A 19,174-nucleotide genomic window follows, 5' to 3' on the forward strand; every position below is an offset into this window, starting at 1 on the left:
TCTGCAGCTCCAACAACCACCACAACAACTGTAGCTCCAATACCCACTACAACTACTGCAGGTCTAACAACCACTACAACAACTACAGCTCCAATAACCACTACAACGACTGCAGCTCCAAGAACCACAACAACGACTGCAGTTCCAACCACTACAACTACTGCAGCTCCAACCACTATAACTACTGTTGCTCCAACAACCACTACAACAACTGCAGGTACAACAACAACTACAACTCCTGCAGCTCCAACGACCACTACCATTACTACTGCAGCTCCAACAACCACAACAACTACTGCAGGTCCAGTGACAACTACAACAACGGATTGTATAAAAACAACTACAACTCTTGCATCTCCACCAACAACTACAACAACTGCAGCTCCAACAACCACAACAACTGCAGCTCCAACAACTACAACAACTGCAGCTCCAACAACTACAACTACTGCAGCTCCAACAACCACAACAACTGCAGCTCCAACAACCACAACAACTGCAGCTCCAACAACCACGACAACTCCTGCTGTTCCAACAACCACTACAACCACTGCTGCTCAAACAACCACTACAACAACTGCAGGTACAACAACAACTACAACTACTGCAGCTCCAACAACTACAACAACTGCAGCTCCAACAACCACAACAACTGCAGCTCCAACAACTACAACAACTGCAGCTCCAACAACTACAACTACTGCAGCTCCAACAACTACAACAACTGCAGCTCCAACAACCACAACTACTGCAGCTCCAACAACCACAACAACTACAGCAGCTCCAACAACCACAACAACTACTGCAGCTCCAACAACCACAACAACTGCAGCTCCAACAACCACAACAACTGCAGCTCCAACAACCACAACAACTGCAGCTCCAACAACCACAACAACTGCAGCTCCAACAACTACAACAACTGCAGCTCCAACAACCACAACAACTGCAGCTCCAACAACTACAACAACTGCAGCTCCAACAACCACAACAACTACTGCAGCTCCAACAACCATTATAAGTCCTGCAGGTCCAAAAACCACTACAACGCTTGCAGCTCCAACAACCACTACAATGACTGCAGCTCCAATAACCACTAACACTACTGCAGCTCCAACAACAACTACAACTTCTGCAGCTCCAACAACCACTACAACCACTGCAGCTCCAATAACCACTAACACTACTGCAGCTCCAAAAACCACATCAACTCCTGCAGCTCCAACAACCACTACAACGACTGCAGCTCCAAGCACTACAACGACTGCAGTTCCAACAACCACAACAACGACTGCAGCTCCAACGACAACTACAACGACTGCAGCTCCAACAACCACCACAACAACTGTAGCTCCAATACCCACTACAACTACTACAGCTCCATCAACCAATACAATGACTGCACCTTCAACAACCACCACAACTACTGCAGCTCCACAGAGCTCTCCTTCAGCTAGTGCAGCACCTTCAGTAGTCGCTCCAACAACCACAACTACATCAGCTCCAACAAGCACCACACAATCACAATCAAATACGACTTCAACTACAGCTAGCGGTGCTTCCTTCATTAGACCCATTATGATCCACCTTCTACTGGGTCTATTTACCTTTATCTTCTGTTATTTCAAATTGTAAGCAGTAATGATACATTAATTACCCCAGATCAGGCCAATATATTTTCAGTTGTCAAAATCTACCGGCCTGTGTGGTCTTTCGTGAAGGAGTTTGAGCATGAGTGTTTCTGAGATTAAGAAATGGGAATGTGGCTATAAACAATATATACAATCACAATTTGTAAATGAACCGTGTATTATAATTTTCAACAATATAATGGCAACTGTGTTTTCCAACAACAACAACTACTGCAGCTCCAACAACCACAAGAACTGCAGCTCCAACCACTACAATGACTGCCACTCCAATAACCACTACAACTACTGCAGCTTCAACAACCACAATGACTGCAGCTCCAACAACAACTACAACTACTGCAGCTCCAACAACTTCAACAACTAGAGCTCCGTCCACCACATTAACATCTGCAGCTCCAACAGCCACGAACACTCCTGAAGTTCCAACAACCACTACAACTACTGCAGGTTTAACAACCACAACATTGACTGCAGCTCCAACAACCACCAAAACGACTATAGCTCCCCAGAGCTCTCCTTCAGTTAGTGCAGCTTCAGTAGTCGCTCCAACAACCACAACAACTGCAGCTCCAACAACTACAACTACTGCAGCTCCAACAACCACAACAACTGCAGCTCCAACAACCACAACAACTGCAGCTCCAACAACCACAACAACTGCAGCTCCAACAACTACAACAACTGCAGCTCCAACAACCACAACTGCAGCTCCAACAACTACAACAACTGCAGCTCCAACAACTACAACAACTGCAGCTCCAACAACTACAACAACTGCAGCTCCAACAACTACAACAACTGCAGCTCCAACAACCACAACAACTGCAGCTCCAACCCCATTGCAATATTCTTTTCAGCGATATAATGGCAAATTTGTGTTTTTAACAGATTCTTTTTCATAGCTCTTCATCTGTTTTTTCATCTTTGCCCTTAAGCCTCAACAATATTTGAATTCATGCCATTCTACATAATAACTTTTCATTAATCAACTTTTTATTTTTCTTGAGCCCTTTTGCATACTGTTATTGATTACTTCTTCATTGTATATTCTTATATAATCATTTTCTGTTGAAATATATAATTTTTCTTTTTTCGTTTCCTTAGTTTGATTCATTTTCATAGTGTTCTGTGATTACACTAATTTTACTTAATATATTTCAACATGCCAATAAAGTTTTCCTATCCATGATAACTTACCTGTTATAGCTCATTTTTGATTTTGTTTTCCATGCAGGCAGTATTTTTGAAAACGTAAGAGAAGAACGCCACATATATTACAAAATTACTTGCAGGACACACCTTTACATTTTAACATTCCTTATAGTCAAATTATTTTTCATCATTCTAAAGGGGTACAAATAATTTTGTCCAGGCCAGTTTCATTATTATGTTTTTTTTTTTATTATCCTTTTGAACCCCAGTTCAAAAGCAATGTCTGATCATTTTGTTAGTTGGTTTTCACTAAATTTTTATTCATAATTTTGTCAGTTTCAAGTTATTTCATTGATCATTTATGGGTTTTTCTTTCTTTAATACAAAGGTACTAATAACTTTGTCCACGTGTGTAACAACTGCAGCTCCAACAACCACTTAAATCCTCTGGCTGTGTTTTGTTAGGTCTTTGAAAAAATATATAAACTTTAAATCAAGTATTTTACCATGTTAAATAATTGTTTTTTTAATCTTATGGCTTACACTTCAGCACAAAATTGTAAGCCCCCCTCTGACCATTTTGGTTTTTCTCAAATATTTCCCAAGTGCTGTTAAAGAGAGTGGGGAGTTTTTAACAGCTTTTCCGAACATCCTAGTTATTTTTGATGTTAACACTATTTTACTATGCACACAGAAACTAAATTATTTCACCAAAACCAAAAACTACCAGGGTGAAAATGATCAGCCCCCTTTGGAACTGACCTTTTAGTTGAACCATAGCAAAAACCACTTAGTCAATGGTGTGCCTTAACTTTGCAATACTCAAACTTTATAAAATCAAGTTAAAACAAGTTTCCCAGTTTACACACAGTTTAAAAGCTTCAGAAAGGGTTTGAGCTGTCACTTGAAAAGGCACCATGCCAAAACCAAAAGAAATCAGTTTAGTCTGGAGAAAAAGAATTGAAAGGAGAAGGAAATACAAAGTTATCACAGCATTTCCAAGGGTCAAAAACTGGATTGAGAAATATAATCAAGAAATTGAATGAGAGCCACACAGTCCAGAACAAGCCTGGCAGAGGGAGGAAGAGAAATATTTCAAAGACCCTGGAAAGAAAACGAGTGAGAGATGTGTCTAAAGACCCCCAGAACAACTGCCAAGACTTTAGACTAGTCAGGAATTATAGTCTCAAAGATGACCACCACTCGAGCCCTGCACAGGAATGGACTTTGAGGTCACAGACATAGAAAACCTCAACTCCTGCAGAAGAGACACCTTTAAACCAGACTGAAGTGTGCTAAGGAAACCTGGAGAAGGATTATGAATACTGGAAGCGTGTCCTTTGGTGAGATGAAAATAAACTAGAACTCTTTGGCCATAGAAATGACGGTTATGTTTGGAGAAAGAGGGGAAAGGTGTATCACCCAAAGAACACCATCCCCACAGTGAAACATGGTGGTGGGAGGATTTTGCTGTGGGGATGCTTCAGTGCATCTGGAACTGGAAACCTTGTCCAGGTGGAAGGAAGAATGAACAAAGAAGGATATTTGGAGATTCTGTGGGAAAACCTGAAGCAGTCAGCAACAAGACTGGGGCTGGGTCAACGCTTTTTCTTTCAAAGCAACAACGACCAAAAACATTCGTGGCTTCTGGTGAAGAACTACCTTCAGAAAACCAAAGTGAGCGTTATTGAGTGGCCTGCACAAAGCCCTGACTTTAATCCCACGGAAAATCTATGGGGTGAACTGAGGATGATGGTCCATGCCAGAAGGCCATGGGTGTAGCACGGGGGGGGAAAGGGCACTGATTACCTAGGCCCACAGTAGGGAGGGGCCCCTGAGAAGCCTGCAATGAAAAGAGTATTTTTATTTATTTTCTCTCAGTAACTAGTGTCAATATTGAATCAAAAGCAACTGAAAGAATCGGCCCACCAATAATTATTAATTTTGACCCTAGTAGTTTTTGTTTGATTGTGGAAATTTTTTTTTTTCAATTGTATTTTATCATATTTCTGTGTGCAAGGTAAAATAATTTCAGCATCCAAAATAAATCTAAGATGTTTGGAAAAGCTGTGTTAACCCTTAGACCTCATAGCTATTTTTTTCACCATCATGTCTCGTCTGGACTTTTTCTTTAACAAAAAAAAAAAAAAAAAGCTTGTAAAACATCAACCCTGTGGTGCACAGTCAGGCTCTATACATCTTCTTTTTTTTTTTTTCGGGAAAACCAGGGCTTTAAGAATATATCTACAGTAATGTCACCTGATTTTTGAAAAAGTTATAGGACTCTAAAGACAAAATAAAAAAACAAATTGGAATTTGAAACTCAAAGATTTGTACTGATAACACACAGTTAACAACAGTGACTAAGTATTTTCTTCGCACAGACTTGTTCTCCCATCTCTTGGGGACACATCAGTGAAAAAATAAATATTCTGTGACTAAAGGTCTTCAAAATATCTACATATATACAAAAAGTCCATGTGCTTTTTTGCAGCTAGATTCATCTGTGCCATTCCTTTAAGCAGTAGAGATGCAACATCTTGCTATAGAAGGACAGCCCCTCCCACAATGCATTGCATGTAAAAATTGCCCTCAACAAATATGGCGCTACCCACCGCAGAAAGTCAAAGTAGATGATCAAAAATAGATTAAAAATGGACAAAAAGACATGTATTATTGGGTGTAACGCCATTAATCTTTAAAGACCCTGAAAAGTCACCGGAGTTCCAAGCTCTTTAAAGATTGGCATCCTTAAGAGCTACGTAGACATCGATGGTAGCAAACGAATGGCAAAACGGTCAGTTTCAGAGAAAAAAAAAGAGCGTCTATGACTTATGGCTCAGAAGTTCTCAACGTTTTTCTAAACTGTGTCACTTCTTGTTCTAAACGACAACAATGTCCTTAGAGACCCTGGAAAGTCAGCCAAGTTCTGGGCCCACTAGAAAATGTTCTGTAAGAGCTACGAATGCATGGAAGACATGATTAGAAAGGCACAACAAGGAGCTTTCACAGGAAAAAAACAAGTTAGAGTCTACAAGTAATGGTTCAAAAGTTACCAAGCAGTTTACAAATGGGTGTGCCTGCGGCACGGTTCTGTGCTGCGTGAGCACTAAGGGTTAAAAAATCTCCATTCTCTTTAACAGCACTTGGGAAATCCTTGAGGAAAAACATAGACTGTAGAAAGAATTGGACAAACCCCATGTGACGTCAGTCGTCTGCTTACAATAGGCAGAGTAAAACGGCTTTAGAAGCCAATCCGTGGATGCTTCCATATTGAAATCGCGGTCTCAACGGAACTTTGGATCAACCTAACGGCCCGCCCACTAAGCACGACTTCCTGTCAGCCTGCTAGCTAGCATTCCGGTTGACAGAAACGGAGCCTCTGCCTGCCGAGCTATCTGTCAATCAAATGAGATGCGCCAATCACCGTGAAGTGAGGTTTATCCTAAATATAATCCAAACGATCGTGGTACAAAAAAACTCACCCCCCGTACAGTGGGAGCACAATAAGACACTAGCTAATGAGACACGTTTGGTGTTTTGAACCAGGCTGTAAACCAGTTTATTTTGTGTGTCAAAACCGGCTGTTTAACGTGTGCAGACGGAACTTCCGGTTTTCCAGCAGCCAGCCTCAAGTGGACAGTCGCGGTATAGCAATTTTTTGCACTTCTGCATTGGCTTCATTTTTTAGGACTGGAGGTTGCTGCTTGAGGAAAAACTGAAATTGTCAGAGGGGGGCTAATAATTTTGCCCTCTAAAGACCTCTTGTGGCCCATCTGCAGTTTCTCTGCCTTTTTCAGGGGTGGCTCTTTTGTTTTTATTTATTTTTTTTTCGGCAAGGCAATCCCTAGCCACATTCTGCACAAGTAACAACAGCATGGCTTCACAATGAAAGAGGGCAGGGCCTAGACTGGTCTGCATGTATGGTACATTATGAAGTGCAAAATTCAACAATGGAAGTATGCACTAGTAAGCAACTTCTGATGAACACCAAGCAAGAATAGGGAAGAATTTAAGTGGTGAAAATGATTCTAAAGGAGATTTAACCATAAATTCAATACTAACACAAAGCTCTCACCAGGGTAAAAGTTTATTCCACAATTCAGAGTGAATACAAAAACAATACACGGCTCTAGAAAAATGGGCAAATTGATCTCTTTGGCTAAATCCATATCAAAATCCAGATGTAACTCTTTAAATTTCACATGAAAACATGGTAGTGTCTCATCAGTGCTTCCACAAAATACAGCATGCTTTAATTTAATGACTCGAGTGATCTTCTTGAATAAAGACATATGGACAGGTAAAGCAAACATGTTCAGTCCATCCCTTTGGCTTATCATTAAAATATTCATCCTATGCGCTGGGCTTTTTCACAAGAGGTTAAAGCTCTTCCTTCTTCTTTAAGATGATCTGTCGCACCATTTCAGCTATTTTAGGTCGGAGTTCTTTGACAGACACGTTTGGTCCCCATGCATCCACCACTTTGCCGTTTACATCAACAAGATACTTCCAGAAGTTCCAGTCAGGCTCCTTTCCAGAGGACTCTGCGGGGAAGAAGACAAGAAAAGGTCATTTAAAGTCTCTCTGCGTTCCATTCTAGCTCATCAAGAATGACCGTCTTTCTGTTGTCTGAATAATCTTTGACATAATCACTTTTTTTGTGTGCAAAGCTGTTCTTAAAGCTGGGCGTTGTTGTGATGTCTCAGAATAAAATTATTTGGATCTGCTCCAGTCAAAGCTTCAGTGATACATAAGCAACCTCCATGATCAACCAAGTCAGATTATCTTTTCATCTACACCAGGGGTGTCAAACTCAATCACAGTAGGGGCCGGATTCTGGATTCAGAACTAACCTGAGGGCCTAACAGGGTCACTATTTTAACCATAAACTGTCAATCTTGTTTCATTGGTAATAAAATATAAAAAAAATGCTTAGCACTGATGATAAACTATTTTGACATTTAAAAAGCTAAAAAGATAAGTTTAAAGGCTCAAAATCTGAGACAAATAAATTTATTGATTCACAAAGGTCAAAACATGAAAAATAATTGAAAAATAATGTTTTTAAAGGAAAATGTAATCGAAAAAAACCAGCCAAAATCATTAGTTTAAAAGGTCAAAATATGAAATAAAATTTGTAATCTTAAAATTAAAAGTCAAAATATGATTCAAAATTTTAAATTGTGAGTCTAAAAGATCCAACTGTGGGATTATGAAGTCAAAGTTTGGAGTAGAAAATACGAAATAAAATACTAAATGACTGGTTAAAGAGGTCAAAATCTGAATCAAGAATTAGAACTATGAATCTTAAAGCTCAAAATATTCTATGAGAAGTCAAAACTATGAGTTGAAATGCTCAAAGTATGAAATTAAAAGTCAAAATCCTACGTTTGAGTCCTCATTGTGAGATGCAAAATTGATAATGTGAAATGAAAACACATACTAATTTCTTTTCCCACATTCCTGACTTCCTATCTAAATATTTGTGCTCCTTACTTTTTCAGATTTGATGACTTAACAAGGATATCTTAAATCATCAAGGATACATTTACATTTTTATACATGATGAAATCTGCAGACCTCAGACTGATGGGACAGTTATAACAGAAATATGAGATCATCTTGCAGGCCGGATTTAACTGTTCCATGGGCCGGATTTTGCCCCCGGGCCTTGAGTCTGACACCCTTGATCTATGCAATCTGTCTGCTTTTAAATGAGTAATGTGGCAGCTAAATTACTTTTTATATAAGGTTTCATTTCAGGAATGTCATCAGATGATTAGAATACCACTTCAGGTGAGTCAGTTTGATTTTCTGGCCATCAGGATTCCTTTGCAGCAACTCATAGCTTTCAGTTACATGACAGAGGCTTGGAGGGCAAATTATGATTTCAAACGGCAAGTTTTTGTCACCTTGGACTATTATACAGCACACGGGGCACGATTTTATTTAGTAAAATCAGGGGGGCCATCAGACTATCCCAACCAACCAAAACCTCATACAGCAATCTCATTAATTAAGATTCAAGTTAAAACTCCACAGATTCTAGACTCATCTCATACAAAGCGATATATCTTAAGGATTTTTTGTTTTAATATCAATGATTAAGTTATGGCTTACAGCTCAAAAAAAAAAAAAATGAAAAGCTCTTTCTTTATGGAAAATGTTAATCAGTTATGCAGTGCTTAGTTAAAGCTCCTTTTGCACAAATTACTGCATCTTTGTGACGTTTCATAGAGCCAATCAGTCCGTGGCACTGCTGGGGTGTTATGAAGCCCAGGTTGCTCTGATAGCAGTCTTCAGCTCGTCTGTATTATTGAGTCCGGTGTCTCTCGTCTTCCTCCAGAGATTCTTACGGCATGGGTGTCAAACTCAAGGCCCAGGGGCCAAATCCGGCCCATGGAACGATTATATCCGGCCCACGAGATCATATCATATTTGTGTTATAACTGGCCCACCAGTATGAGGTCTGCAGATTTCCTCCAGTATAATAATGTAAACTTCAACTTGATTATTTAAAATATCCTTGTTGAGCCATAAAAATCATCAAAAGGAAAGAGTAAGAAAAATTAGATATAAAGTCAAGAATGTGGGTGAAAAAAATTAATTTGTATTCAGTTTCATATTTTAAATTTTGCATCACAAGATTACGACTCAAACTTATGATTTTGACTTTTCATTTCACGCTTTGACCTTTTCAACTCAGAATTTGGACTTGATACGTCCCGTTTTTATCTTTTAGATTCCCAATTTTAAATTTTAGGTCATATTTTGACCTTTTCAACTCCGTACTTTTGCTTTTTAATCCAATATTTTGACATTTTAAAAATATGATTTCATATTTTGCCATTTTAAATTAATAATTTTAACTTTTAATATCATATTTTGACCTTTTACACTCCCAATTTTAAATTTAATTCATATTTTTTACTTTTTAAAGATTTATTTTTGGCCTTTATTAGATAGGACAGTGGATAGAGTCGCAAACAGGTAAGAGAGCAGGGAGAGACATGCAGGAAATAGTGCCACGGGCCGAATTTGAACCCGGATCTCCTGCGTACGTGGCACTTGCCACTACTGGCGCACCTCCATACTTTTAACTTTTTAAGTCATCATTTTGAATTCTAGCTCATATTTCAACATTTTCAACTCCTAATTTTGGATTTTTAATTCCACATTTTGAACTATCAGACTCACGATTTAAAATTTTAAGTCATATTTTGACTTTTCAACTCATGATTTCAAATTTGATCTCATATTTTGACCTTTCAAACTTATGATTTAAACTTCTCCTTATATATTTGCTCTTTAAAAACATTATTTTTCTATTTTTAATATCGTGTTCTGATCTTTTGAACTAATTGGAATTTTTATCTCAGATTTTAGCCTTTAAACTTAGAATTTTTACTTTTCTGAATTTTCAAATGATTTATCATCAGTGCTGTTTTTTTTCTTGACACCCCTGCTCTACAGGGTTCAGGTCAGACCAGTTGGCTGGCCAATCAAACACAGTAACACCATGGTCAGCAAACCAGTTCCTGTTAGTTTTGGCTTCGCTGTGGGAAGATGCCAAGTCCAGCTGGATAAGGAAATCAGTAATTTCATGCAGTTTGTAAAATCTGGTTGGTTTAACAGAGAGAATTGTTGCGTCTTTTGTTATTATAATTCCTAACATTGCTTGTTTAAGTGTTTTGTTAAACCGGTATGCATGTGCCGTCAATGTGAAACATCTTCATAATGAGCTACTGTTTAAAAGCTTTTAGCCGGAAAGGAAAGCACAGAAAATGAAAATAAAATCTATTATGGCACCTGAACAGACTCTGAGTCCACACCCACACATTGTACTCACCTACTAGGTACTTGTACACATTGTTGGCTCCGGTTCCAACAACAGCAATTTTACTGAACAAAGGGAAGGAGACGCCATAGACTCTGCGCACAAAGCTGTCGATCTCCTTGTCGCTGCCCGGCTCCTGCTGCCCAAACTGGTTACAAGGGAAGGCAAGCACATTGAAGTGATATGGCCCAAAGTCTCGCTGGAGCTGCTGAAGGTCTTTGTAGTGCTCCTCAGTGAAGCCACATTCACTTGCGACATTCACCACCAGGGACACCTGAAGACACAGCAAAGCACCATTAAAAAGGAATTACAATGGTTATCAGCACTTTAACATCCTAAGACCCTGCATGAACATATGAGGATGTAACATTTTGGATTTTCTACAACACAGAAAGCATTAATGCTTTTAGAGTTTTTAAGATAATAGACCAGAATTTCCATAATAAATCGGGAATATCTTCGTATATTTTTAAGAGTCTGAATTGAAGTTTTTGGGGAGGTTGTTTTTAAAATTTCTAGCTACTTTAACTTGAATTTGAAGTTTTAGCTATACATTTTGGAGAATTCAATTGAACAATTAAGGGGGTAATTACCTTTGAAATGTCCTTAAATTTCCTTCAAGAATTAAGGGAATTTGTTGTATTGTTTGAAGGAATGTTTCTGGAAATTTTCTGTAATTTTCCATTGAACTTCAGGTGAACGTTATGGAAATTTTGGGGATATTGATTTAGATGTTTTTATTGAACAACAATATCCAATGAAATAAAGCTCTCAAGTACCAGGCTCAATCTAAAAGCTTAATGTAATAAATAAATAAATAAATAAATAAATATATTTCAATACATAAAGAGCTTAAATTTAACTGAAAATTTCTGGAATCCTTATGAATTTTTTGGATGAATTATTACAGTAATAATTTTTTTTTTTTTTAGAAAATCTCACTAAACATGAAATTTGTTTTTTTTTTTTATATTTTGGGGTATTTTTGTAGGAGTTTGAAAAATATCAATACAGCAATATATCGCGATAATTTGACCCCTTATATAATATCATTTTTTTCAACTTCTATTATGATTAGAAGTCAAAATTGAGTCAAGTAAAAACTGCTTATAACCATAAGTAGACAAAACTAAAAATTTATTCCAAACAAAAGTAGAGGTTAAAGGACTCTGAATAGCTATTAACAGTATGCTCTATGTGCCAGTGATGAGTAAAAAAGAAAAGTAAATGTATTTGTTCTAAAAGGTCAAAACATGAAATTGAAAAATAATGTTGTTGAAGGCAAATATAAAATTTGTAATCATAAATCAAAAGTCAAAATATGATTCAAATTTTAAAATTATGGTATAATGAAGTCAAAGTTAGGAGTTGAAAATATGAACTAAACCACAAAACAGTTAGTTAAAGCGGTCAAAATATGAATCTAAAAGCTCAAAATCTTATATAGGAAGTCAAAATGATGAGTTGAAATGCTCAAAGTACAAAAGAAAAAGTCAAAATCCTAAGTTTGAGTCCTAACTGCGTGATGAAAAATTGAAAATGTGAAATTAAAACACAAATTAATTTCTTTTCCCACATTCCTGACTTCTTATCTAAATATTTTTACTCCCTACTTTTTCAGATTTAATGACTTAACAAGGATATCTTAAATCATCAAGGATAAGTTTACATTTTTATACTTAAGGAAATCTGCCGACCTCAGACTGATTGGCCAGTTATAACAGAAATATGAGATCATCTTGCGGGCCGGATTTAACTGTTCCACGGGCCAGATTTGGCCCCCAGGCCTTGAGTTTGACACCCCTGATTTAAGATATCCTTGTTAAGTTACCACATACTACCAGATCTCAGAGCTGGATCACTTTAAAAACCCCAAGGTTTAGAACCGAATGGGGCAGGACTGCTTTTAGTGTTGCTGCACCCACTATGTGGAACAGTTTTCAATTGACAGCTAGATTGCCCTCTTTGGTCTCATACAGAATTTTTAAAGAGCTTGTGTCTGAACTATATAAGGAAGGTAATTGCAGCTGCTTTAAATTGTGATTTACAAATCATGTGTTTGCAAATTGTATATTCGTTTATTAATGTAACTGTAACTGTGTTAACCATGCACATGTTTTTAATTCTGCATCGTATTGTATTGTATTGCTGCAGGGCACCCCTGGAAAAGAGACCTTGGTCTCAGTGGGTTTTCCCCTGCTAAAATAAAGGATAAATAAATAATTTTTTAAAAAGTCATAAAATGGAGCACACTATGGAGCGCTCTCCACTGTAATTATTCAGTGCATTGCTATGTTGTGGTTCTTCCTTGTTACTTTGTCAGCTGCAGTGTCACATGTTTTATTGCCCTTTCTAATGAGTTCTTTCAAGCCCTTCCAGGTGAGGTATCTGCGGTTTCTATTTTGCCTTGTTGTGGTCACGCCCTTGCCAGTCTTACTGGCAGTTGACAGCAGCATCTTGAGAAACTGAAACATAGAAAGTATCTATTTACACTGAAGTATTTCTATGTGATTCTTTTTCTTGGTGTTTCCTTCTCATGCAACAATACACCTTTGTGTTTTAGAAGGAAATAAAGTGGGTTGAACACTGATACCATTGTTAAATAAACGACACAATAAATAATACCAATGAAATGATTTAACTATGTGTCATGTGTGAACAAACCGGTTCAAAGAGTGCTGGCTCTTTCATGAGCAACAAGCGCCACCTTGTGTGTGAGAGTTTCCTTTTCTCCTCTTAACCCTGACTATGCACCAAGGACTCATGCTCGACAGCATTACATAATCCTTAGAGCGTAACGACACTAGATTATAGATCATGTTTCTCAGGGCTGGAGTGGCTCGCGAAGAAAATAAGGTTGGGAACTACTGCTGTAAGGTTTTCTTTTTCAAGTACCTTTTGTCCAAAAGTCCTTTTGATTCTGACTTAAAAGATGTCAGAGGCAATATTTCTAACCAGAACTTATACCAGATTAAGCCTCCTGGTACTGGCTCCCTGTAAATTTAACCACTTATTTGAGTTGAAATGACCTCTCTTGGTGCAACATATCTGACCTCTTGCTCCTGTATAAGTCACATAGCCCAAACAAATAATTATATTAAAAGCAACCTCTGACAAAGCAAATAATCAGTCAGTTATAATGCAGGATTTTGGAGTGGCCAATCAGGATTCCAGGGTGGCCATGGCCATTCTAGGACAAGGACAGTAGTACAGTTAAATATCCATTTCGAGCTCAACTGTAGCTTGACTTAAAGGTCACACATTTCACTTCTTTAAGACAAGTTTATATTGGTCTCAGAGGTCCCCAAAACATGCCTGTGAAGTTTGTTGCTGAAAAAAAAACACTTCAGTATTGGATTGTTGCATGACTAAAAACCCCTCCATTTCAGCTCTGCTGGGGGCAAGGCTAACTCCCCACATTACATCATGAGGGGAAATCTGAGAACAGTTTGTTTCAGCACACATTTTCTGAAAGGGGGGGGGTTGTGATTGTTGGGGGATTGTGGACAGGCCAGGGGCACATATTTTTGTTAGAAAAGCTTGAAAAAGTATATTTTGCAAAATATCTGACCTTTAACTGTGCATGAGCGACCACTGTTAAACCAGCTGCTGAAGCCTTTTCTATTTTCTATCGCTTTTATTCACCATCTTTTTGCTCCAAACTGTGATTTCATGAGGCTAATGAGTTTACCTGCCTTTTTCCCCTTTGTTTTGTTGATCTCTAGTCTTGCATGGCTTGTTTAATTGCTTAGTCCATAAAGACAGATTATGACTATAATTACTCTAGCAGCTTATACTTACATCTGCTACAACATAAACACTTAAGCTGTGTTTCAATCAGGGGTCTGGTTTGATTCAGTACGGTTTGGTATGGTTTGGTACGCTAAACCCCAAAACAGTTTGCGTTTCCACAGACACCCGTGCCCTCACTTGGTGGGTGGGCTGTAAAAGCATAAATCTGAAGTCCCGCAGAGTTGTAGAGAGGGTGAGAGCTGGAGAAATCACTAGGGAATAACCATTAAACAGCTAGATTTCAGCTAAAAGTGCTTTTTAAATATCAACTATTATGTTAACCGCTGTCAGTACAGCTCATCAGCTGATGGAATACGTGTACAGAGACGGTTTAAGTCGTAACTGTATGTTAATATGTGAATGTATCTAGTCTAGTACAGTTTATACGACAAAATATAAAAGTTTAGAGCTGTACTGTGAGAATTCGCCACATTAAAATAAAGTAAAAGTTTAGCTGGTGTTAAAATCAAACTAGATTAAGTCAGAAATCCTGGGTGCGCTGATCTCGTTTTAAAATAGGCTGAAACCCTAAGTTTTACAAACACGTTCAACAACCACAGGGCAATGTTTTCACAAGTTACCTAATGTAAGAAGTAGATTAACAACTAGTTACAGTACAGAGAATCAACTGTTATAAGGCTTCATATTTACAAAACTTCGGCAATAATTTAGTTTCACATCTATCGTGGATAGACCAGGCTGATGTGAGCCTTCGGGCTCTGCTTTGTGTTCTTAAAATCAGGTCCACATAAACGTCAGGAAACTTGATTTGTGGCCAGATATCAATATCCATAGACTAGGAAACAGTGTGGATCTCTGTCAAGTCTAAATATCTCTGATTAATGCAGATATTAGTCTGTTTATCTCCCGTTTCTGCCCTCTCCTCACAAAGCAGACTTGCATGTTTTGCAGCCCGGAGTAATGTAATGACTCTAATTTGTCTCCGGTGGTAATTATCATGTTAACAACACACAGAGGCTGGTATTTCAGGTTCTGTCGACCAGTCAGAGCAAAACTGCATAAACGTGTCAGGTGGGAACCTATTCTCCTACAATAACGTCTGTTTCCTTTGAAATGAGATTGAAAATATTTGGAAACTCCTCTCCTTACATGTTGAACCACTTTACCTGATCAAAGTTTTTTCTGCTATCATTGAAATGTGCATTAACACTTGAGAAAAGCACTAAATATGTACACTTTAAAGAGTCCAAATGTTTAGTATGGTTTGACCTGCAGCTTTATATCCAGAAATTTAATATTAACAACTTAAAACCAACAACTCTAAAAAATAAGCCTACGTTTCACCGTAAAGGACCCCACCGAGCCCACTTTTTTTGGCTGTCCTTTGGAGTCTCGTCATTTTTTGGCAACTGTGATGTTTGTACAAGACTGTCAAATGTGCCTCATGGAGTAACATATCAGTAAGGCAGCCAGACCCAGAAACATGCGCCATCATTTTTTTTCATTCATACTCAAAAATAGACAACCAAAAAGACTGCTTAAACACCAGTGGTGTAGTTAGTTTTTTTGTCCGGAGAGGCCCAACTGTGCCAGTGACTTATGCCAGAGTAGCTTCAAGTAATTGCACTCACATAATACTCATCTGATTTCACAATATTCAAGATATCAGAAATCAAAATTTCAGGTATTAAAAAAAAGGCAAATATGCCATACAAGGAGTTTTCAGTCGTGCAGATGATGCTGTGTGGACATGCCCCATAAACAAAGATCATGACTATAATTACTTATTCAGTAATTTCCAGTAGCTCCACCTGTATTAACTACAACATCAACACTCATTCTGCACTAATGAATCACTGTTAACAGTCATAGAAGTCTAATTAACACCTCACCTATGGTCATTTTGGTCCAATGGGAGGTAAGTTTATAACCTACATATGGAAGCCTCTCAAAAAGCTGTTGGCCTATTCTCGCTGTTAATACTCAGTCTTTTACTCATATGACTCTTATTGTGCTAATTATCACGTTAATGACCCACAGATGCTTGTATTTCAGGTTCTGTCCACCAGTCAGTTTAAAACTGAATGGCATTTCAGACCGATTAAGGTTATACTGCAGTCATGTGGCAGTTTCACAGACAATGATTCAAATTTTACAGCTATAAACCACCACTCTACATAAGAAGCTTGAATTTCACTACAGAAGGAATCTTTTCATGAGCCCCTCTTTTTTCCACTCTACTAGATTTTTACTTTTTGTTGTTAAGCAAGGGTGACAACAATTGTATGCCAGCACCAACGTGCTTGGATGGAAGCATTTTTCGAAAGGGCACAGAGACCCAAGAGACTAAACCTTTAGGGGTTGTCCAGTGATGACAATGACGTTAACCAATTAGAGCATACAGTGCTCTAAACGTGCAGGAGTCACACAAGTAAACAAACCATGAGCTTTGCAGATGTGTTCAGGGCAAAGCTATTCAGATTCACAGCATAAAATCTGGTGAGTATGTTTGTAATGATGGCAGCTCATCAGTGCACCAGTAAGAACAAGCAGTCTTTCTTTAAATGTTTTTTTTTTAGCCACACCACCATGCCTGATGGTGTGAATCAGAACTGGGTTTTCTCGCCATTTAAGTTTAGAAAATATGACTTTGTGTCTTGGTGCAAAGACAACAAACAAAGCAGGACAATAAAGAAGTGAAAGACTGACTTCTTGATTTCAGGGAAGGAGTTAGAATAAGATAAAATTTGAAATCATTGTTTAAAAAAAGATGTACAGGAGGTCAATCCACTATGCATTTTAATTAATGTAAAAAACAGTTCACAATAAAAAAAATATTTATTGATACTCAAAATATTTCACAAAACAAAACAACTAATAAAAATGAGATTATGGTCTAATGAAACTAAAAATATTCCACAAAATGTGGATAAGTGCATAAATAATCAAAAAAATGAAAAAATAAAAAAAAATATTGAAACTTAAAAAATACTTTTCTTCTGAAATTTCATCAAATAAATGCAAACATATGTCATGACTAAATGAATGTTTCTGACCATGAAAAACATTTCATGAAAATCAAATTACTTAAAAAAAGTAAAAAAAAAATCATTTAAAATGACAGTCAAATAATTGTGAATTTAAATAGTATTTCGCAAAAATATTTGAAACAAAAAGTTAAAAAAAGTACTTCTATAAAAAATTATTATATAATTATATTATATTCCTTGAAAATTAAAATTACTTTAAATGACACATAAAAATGTTGAATGAAATATGGAAATATTTCACAAATGCATAAATATCTGATTAAACTAAAAAATGATTCATGAAATCATTCAAAACATTTTTTTATAAAACCAAATGTAAAAAAAAACCAAAACATTAATTTATAACAACAAAATACTTTACAAACCCTAAAATTAATTTTAAAGTAGAAAAAAGTTTCACAACAAATGCATAAAATAACCTATAAACCCCCCAAAACTCTTCCTAAAACCTTTTTAGAGGAAAAATAAAAATACTTTACAAACACAAAATACATCACAAAATGCTTCATGTAATTTAAAAAACAAAAAAAGTCCAAGTAATATAATTATATTTATTTTATGAAATTCAAAAATGAATTCCTTAAGTCCAAAAAACTGTTTTGATTTATGCAAAAAAATATTCAAAACATTAAATGAAATGCAAAATACCTTTTAAACAGCCTTTTCAATAACAAACATTTTGTAAAATATAAATATGTTGCAAATATAAAAATGCATTTCAAGAAATAAACATTTAATGAAATACAAATATACTTTTTTAATTGAAGGTTTTTCTGTAATGAAAATGTTTTCATGTTTCACAAAACCATTTTATGTGTCTTTTTTTTTTATCAAAAGCATCTGTTTTTATGTGAAATATTTTAGCATTTAACATTTTTTTCATTCAGTTATAATTGAGGGCCACTTTACATAGAAATGCCAATATTTTTTCCTGTAGAACTCTATTCTGTCAAAGAATTTTTATATTTGCAGTACATAAATTAAATCCTACAGCAAACTCCACTTGAAAATACGATAATGAAAGTTCAGGCTGATTCGTGAACATCGGTTTGCTAAATAAAGACTGGCATTGAAAGGCAGTGTTACCGTATCAGCCTATTGTATGAGGATTAGCCCTAATCCGGTTCTAGTGATCCGTACCTTGTTTGAATGAAAGGGGAGCTCTGCAGGCCTCTTGCCACGTAGGCTAGCCGGGCTACATGATGGGACATCCCAGCGGGTTACAGAGAGTCTTATCCACAGCAGAAGTCTACTGTGTGTTAGTGGGTTACATCTACAAATCAGTCATTCAGAGGGAAAGGAAACATGAAAACATTCCCATGCAATATTCATTCATGCAGCGGGTTAACATGCAAAGAGGCTTCAGTGAATTCACGGGCATTCATGCTATAACGTTCTAGTATTGCGCAGCTTTTAGGTCCCACTTACCGAACCTCGGTATTTCTCCAGGGATACTAACTTCCCTCTGCTGTTTACCACTTTAAATGAATAAAAGTCTTTTTGTTTGCTTTCAGAGAGGCTAAATAAAGTCAGCAACACGGCGAGCACTCCAGGAAGCATCTTTGTACACGTACGCTGCCAACGTAACTGCAGGAAAACTTCTCCGAACTCCTCTGCAGCTCCACATCTGTCCTGGTAGTCAAGGTACAGACCGGAAGATCAACACTTCCGGGACAAACCGGAAATGTTCAAAATAAAATGTGAATTTTAAAAGAAGACACAGGTAA

The 19,174-nt window shown here is 37.2% G+C and overlaps 1 protein-coding gene across 1 annotated transcript; it reads right to left on the reverse strand.

The window, feature by feature from the left end:
- Positions 1 to 6,876: 6,876 nt before the first annotated feature.
- Positions 6,877 to 19,063, reverse strand: gpx7 (glutathione peroxidase 7). Its single transcript, XM_041791037.1, has 3 exons — positions 18,876 to 19,063; positions 10,657 to 10,918; positions 6,877 to 7,351 (listed from the first exon to the last, which is right to left on the reverse strand). The coding sequence occupies exons 1-3, from the start codon at positions 19,005 to 19,007 to the stop codon at positions 7,188 to 7,190; spliced, it is 558 nt and encodes a 185-aa protein (XP_041646971.1). The 5' UTR covers positions 19,008 to 19,063; the 3' UTR covers positions 6,877 to 7,187.
- Between the last annotated feature and the right edge of the window lie 111 nt (positions 19,064 to 19,174).

Source organism: Cheilinus undulatus, linkage group 7 (genome assembly GCF_018320785.1).
Source record: "Cheilinus undulatus linkage group 7, ASM1832078v1, whole genome shotgun sequence".
Lineage (NCBI taxonomy): Eukaryota > Metazoa > Chordata > Actinopteri > Labriformes > Labridae > Cheilinus > Cheilinus undulatus.

Bases quoted from the DNA above. Each gene is read 5' to 3' on its own strand.
- gpx7 (XM_041791037.1), bottom strand. From the start codon at position 19,007: ATGCTTCCTGGAGTGCTCGCCGTGTTGCTGACTTTATTTAGCCTCTCT. The intron at 10,919-18,875 runs GTAAGTGGGACC...CTGTGTCTTCAG, and splicing joins TGGAGAAATACCGAGGTTCG to GTGTCCCTGGTGGTGAATGT. The intron at 7,352-10,656 runs GTGAGTACAATG...TCTTCCCCGCAG, and splicing joins TGTGTACAAGTACCTAGTAG to AGTCCTCTGGAAAGGAGCCT.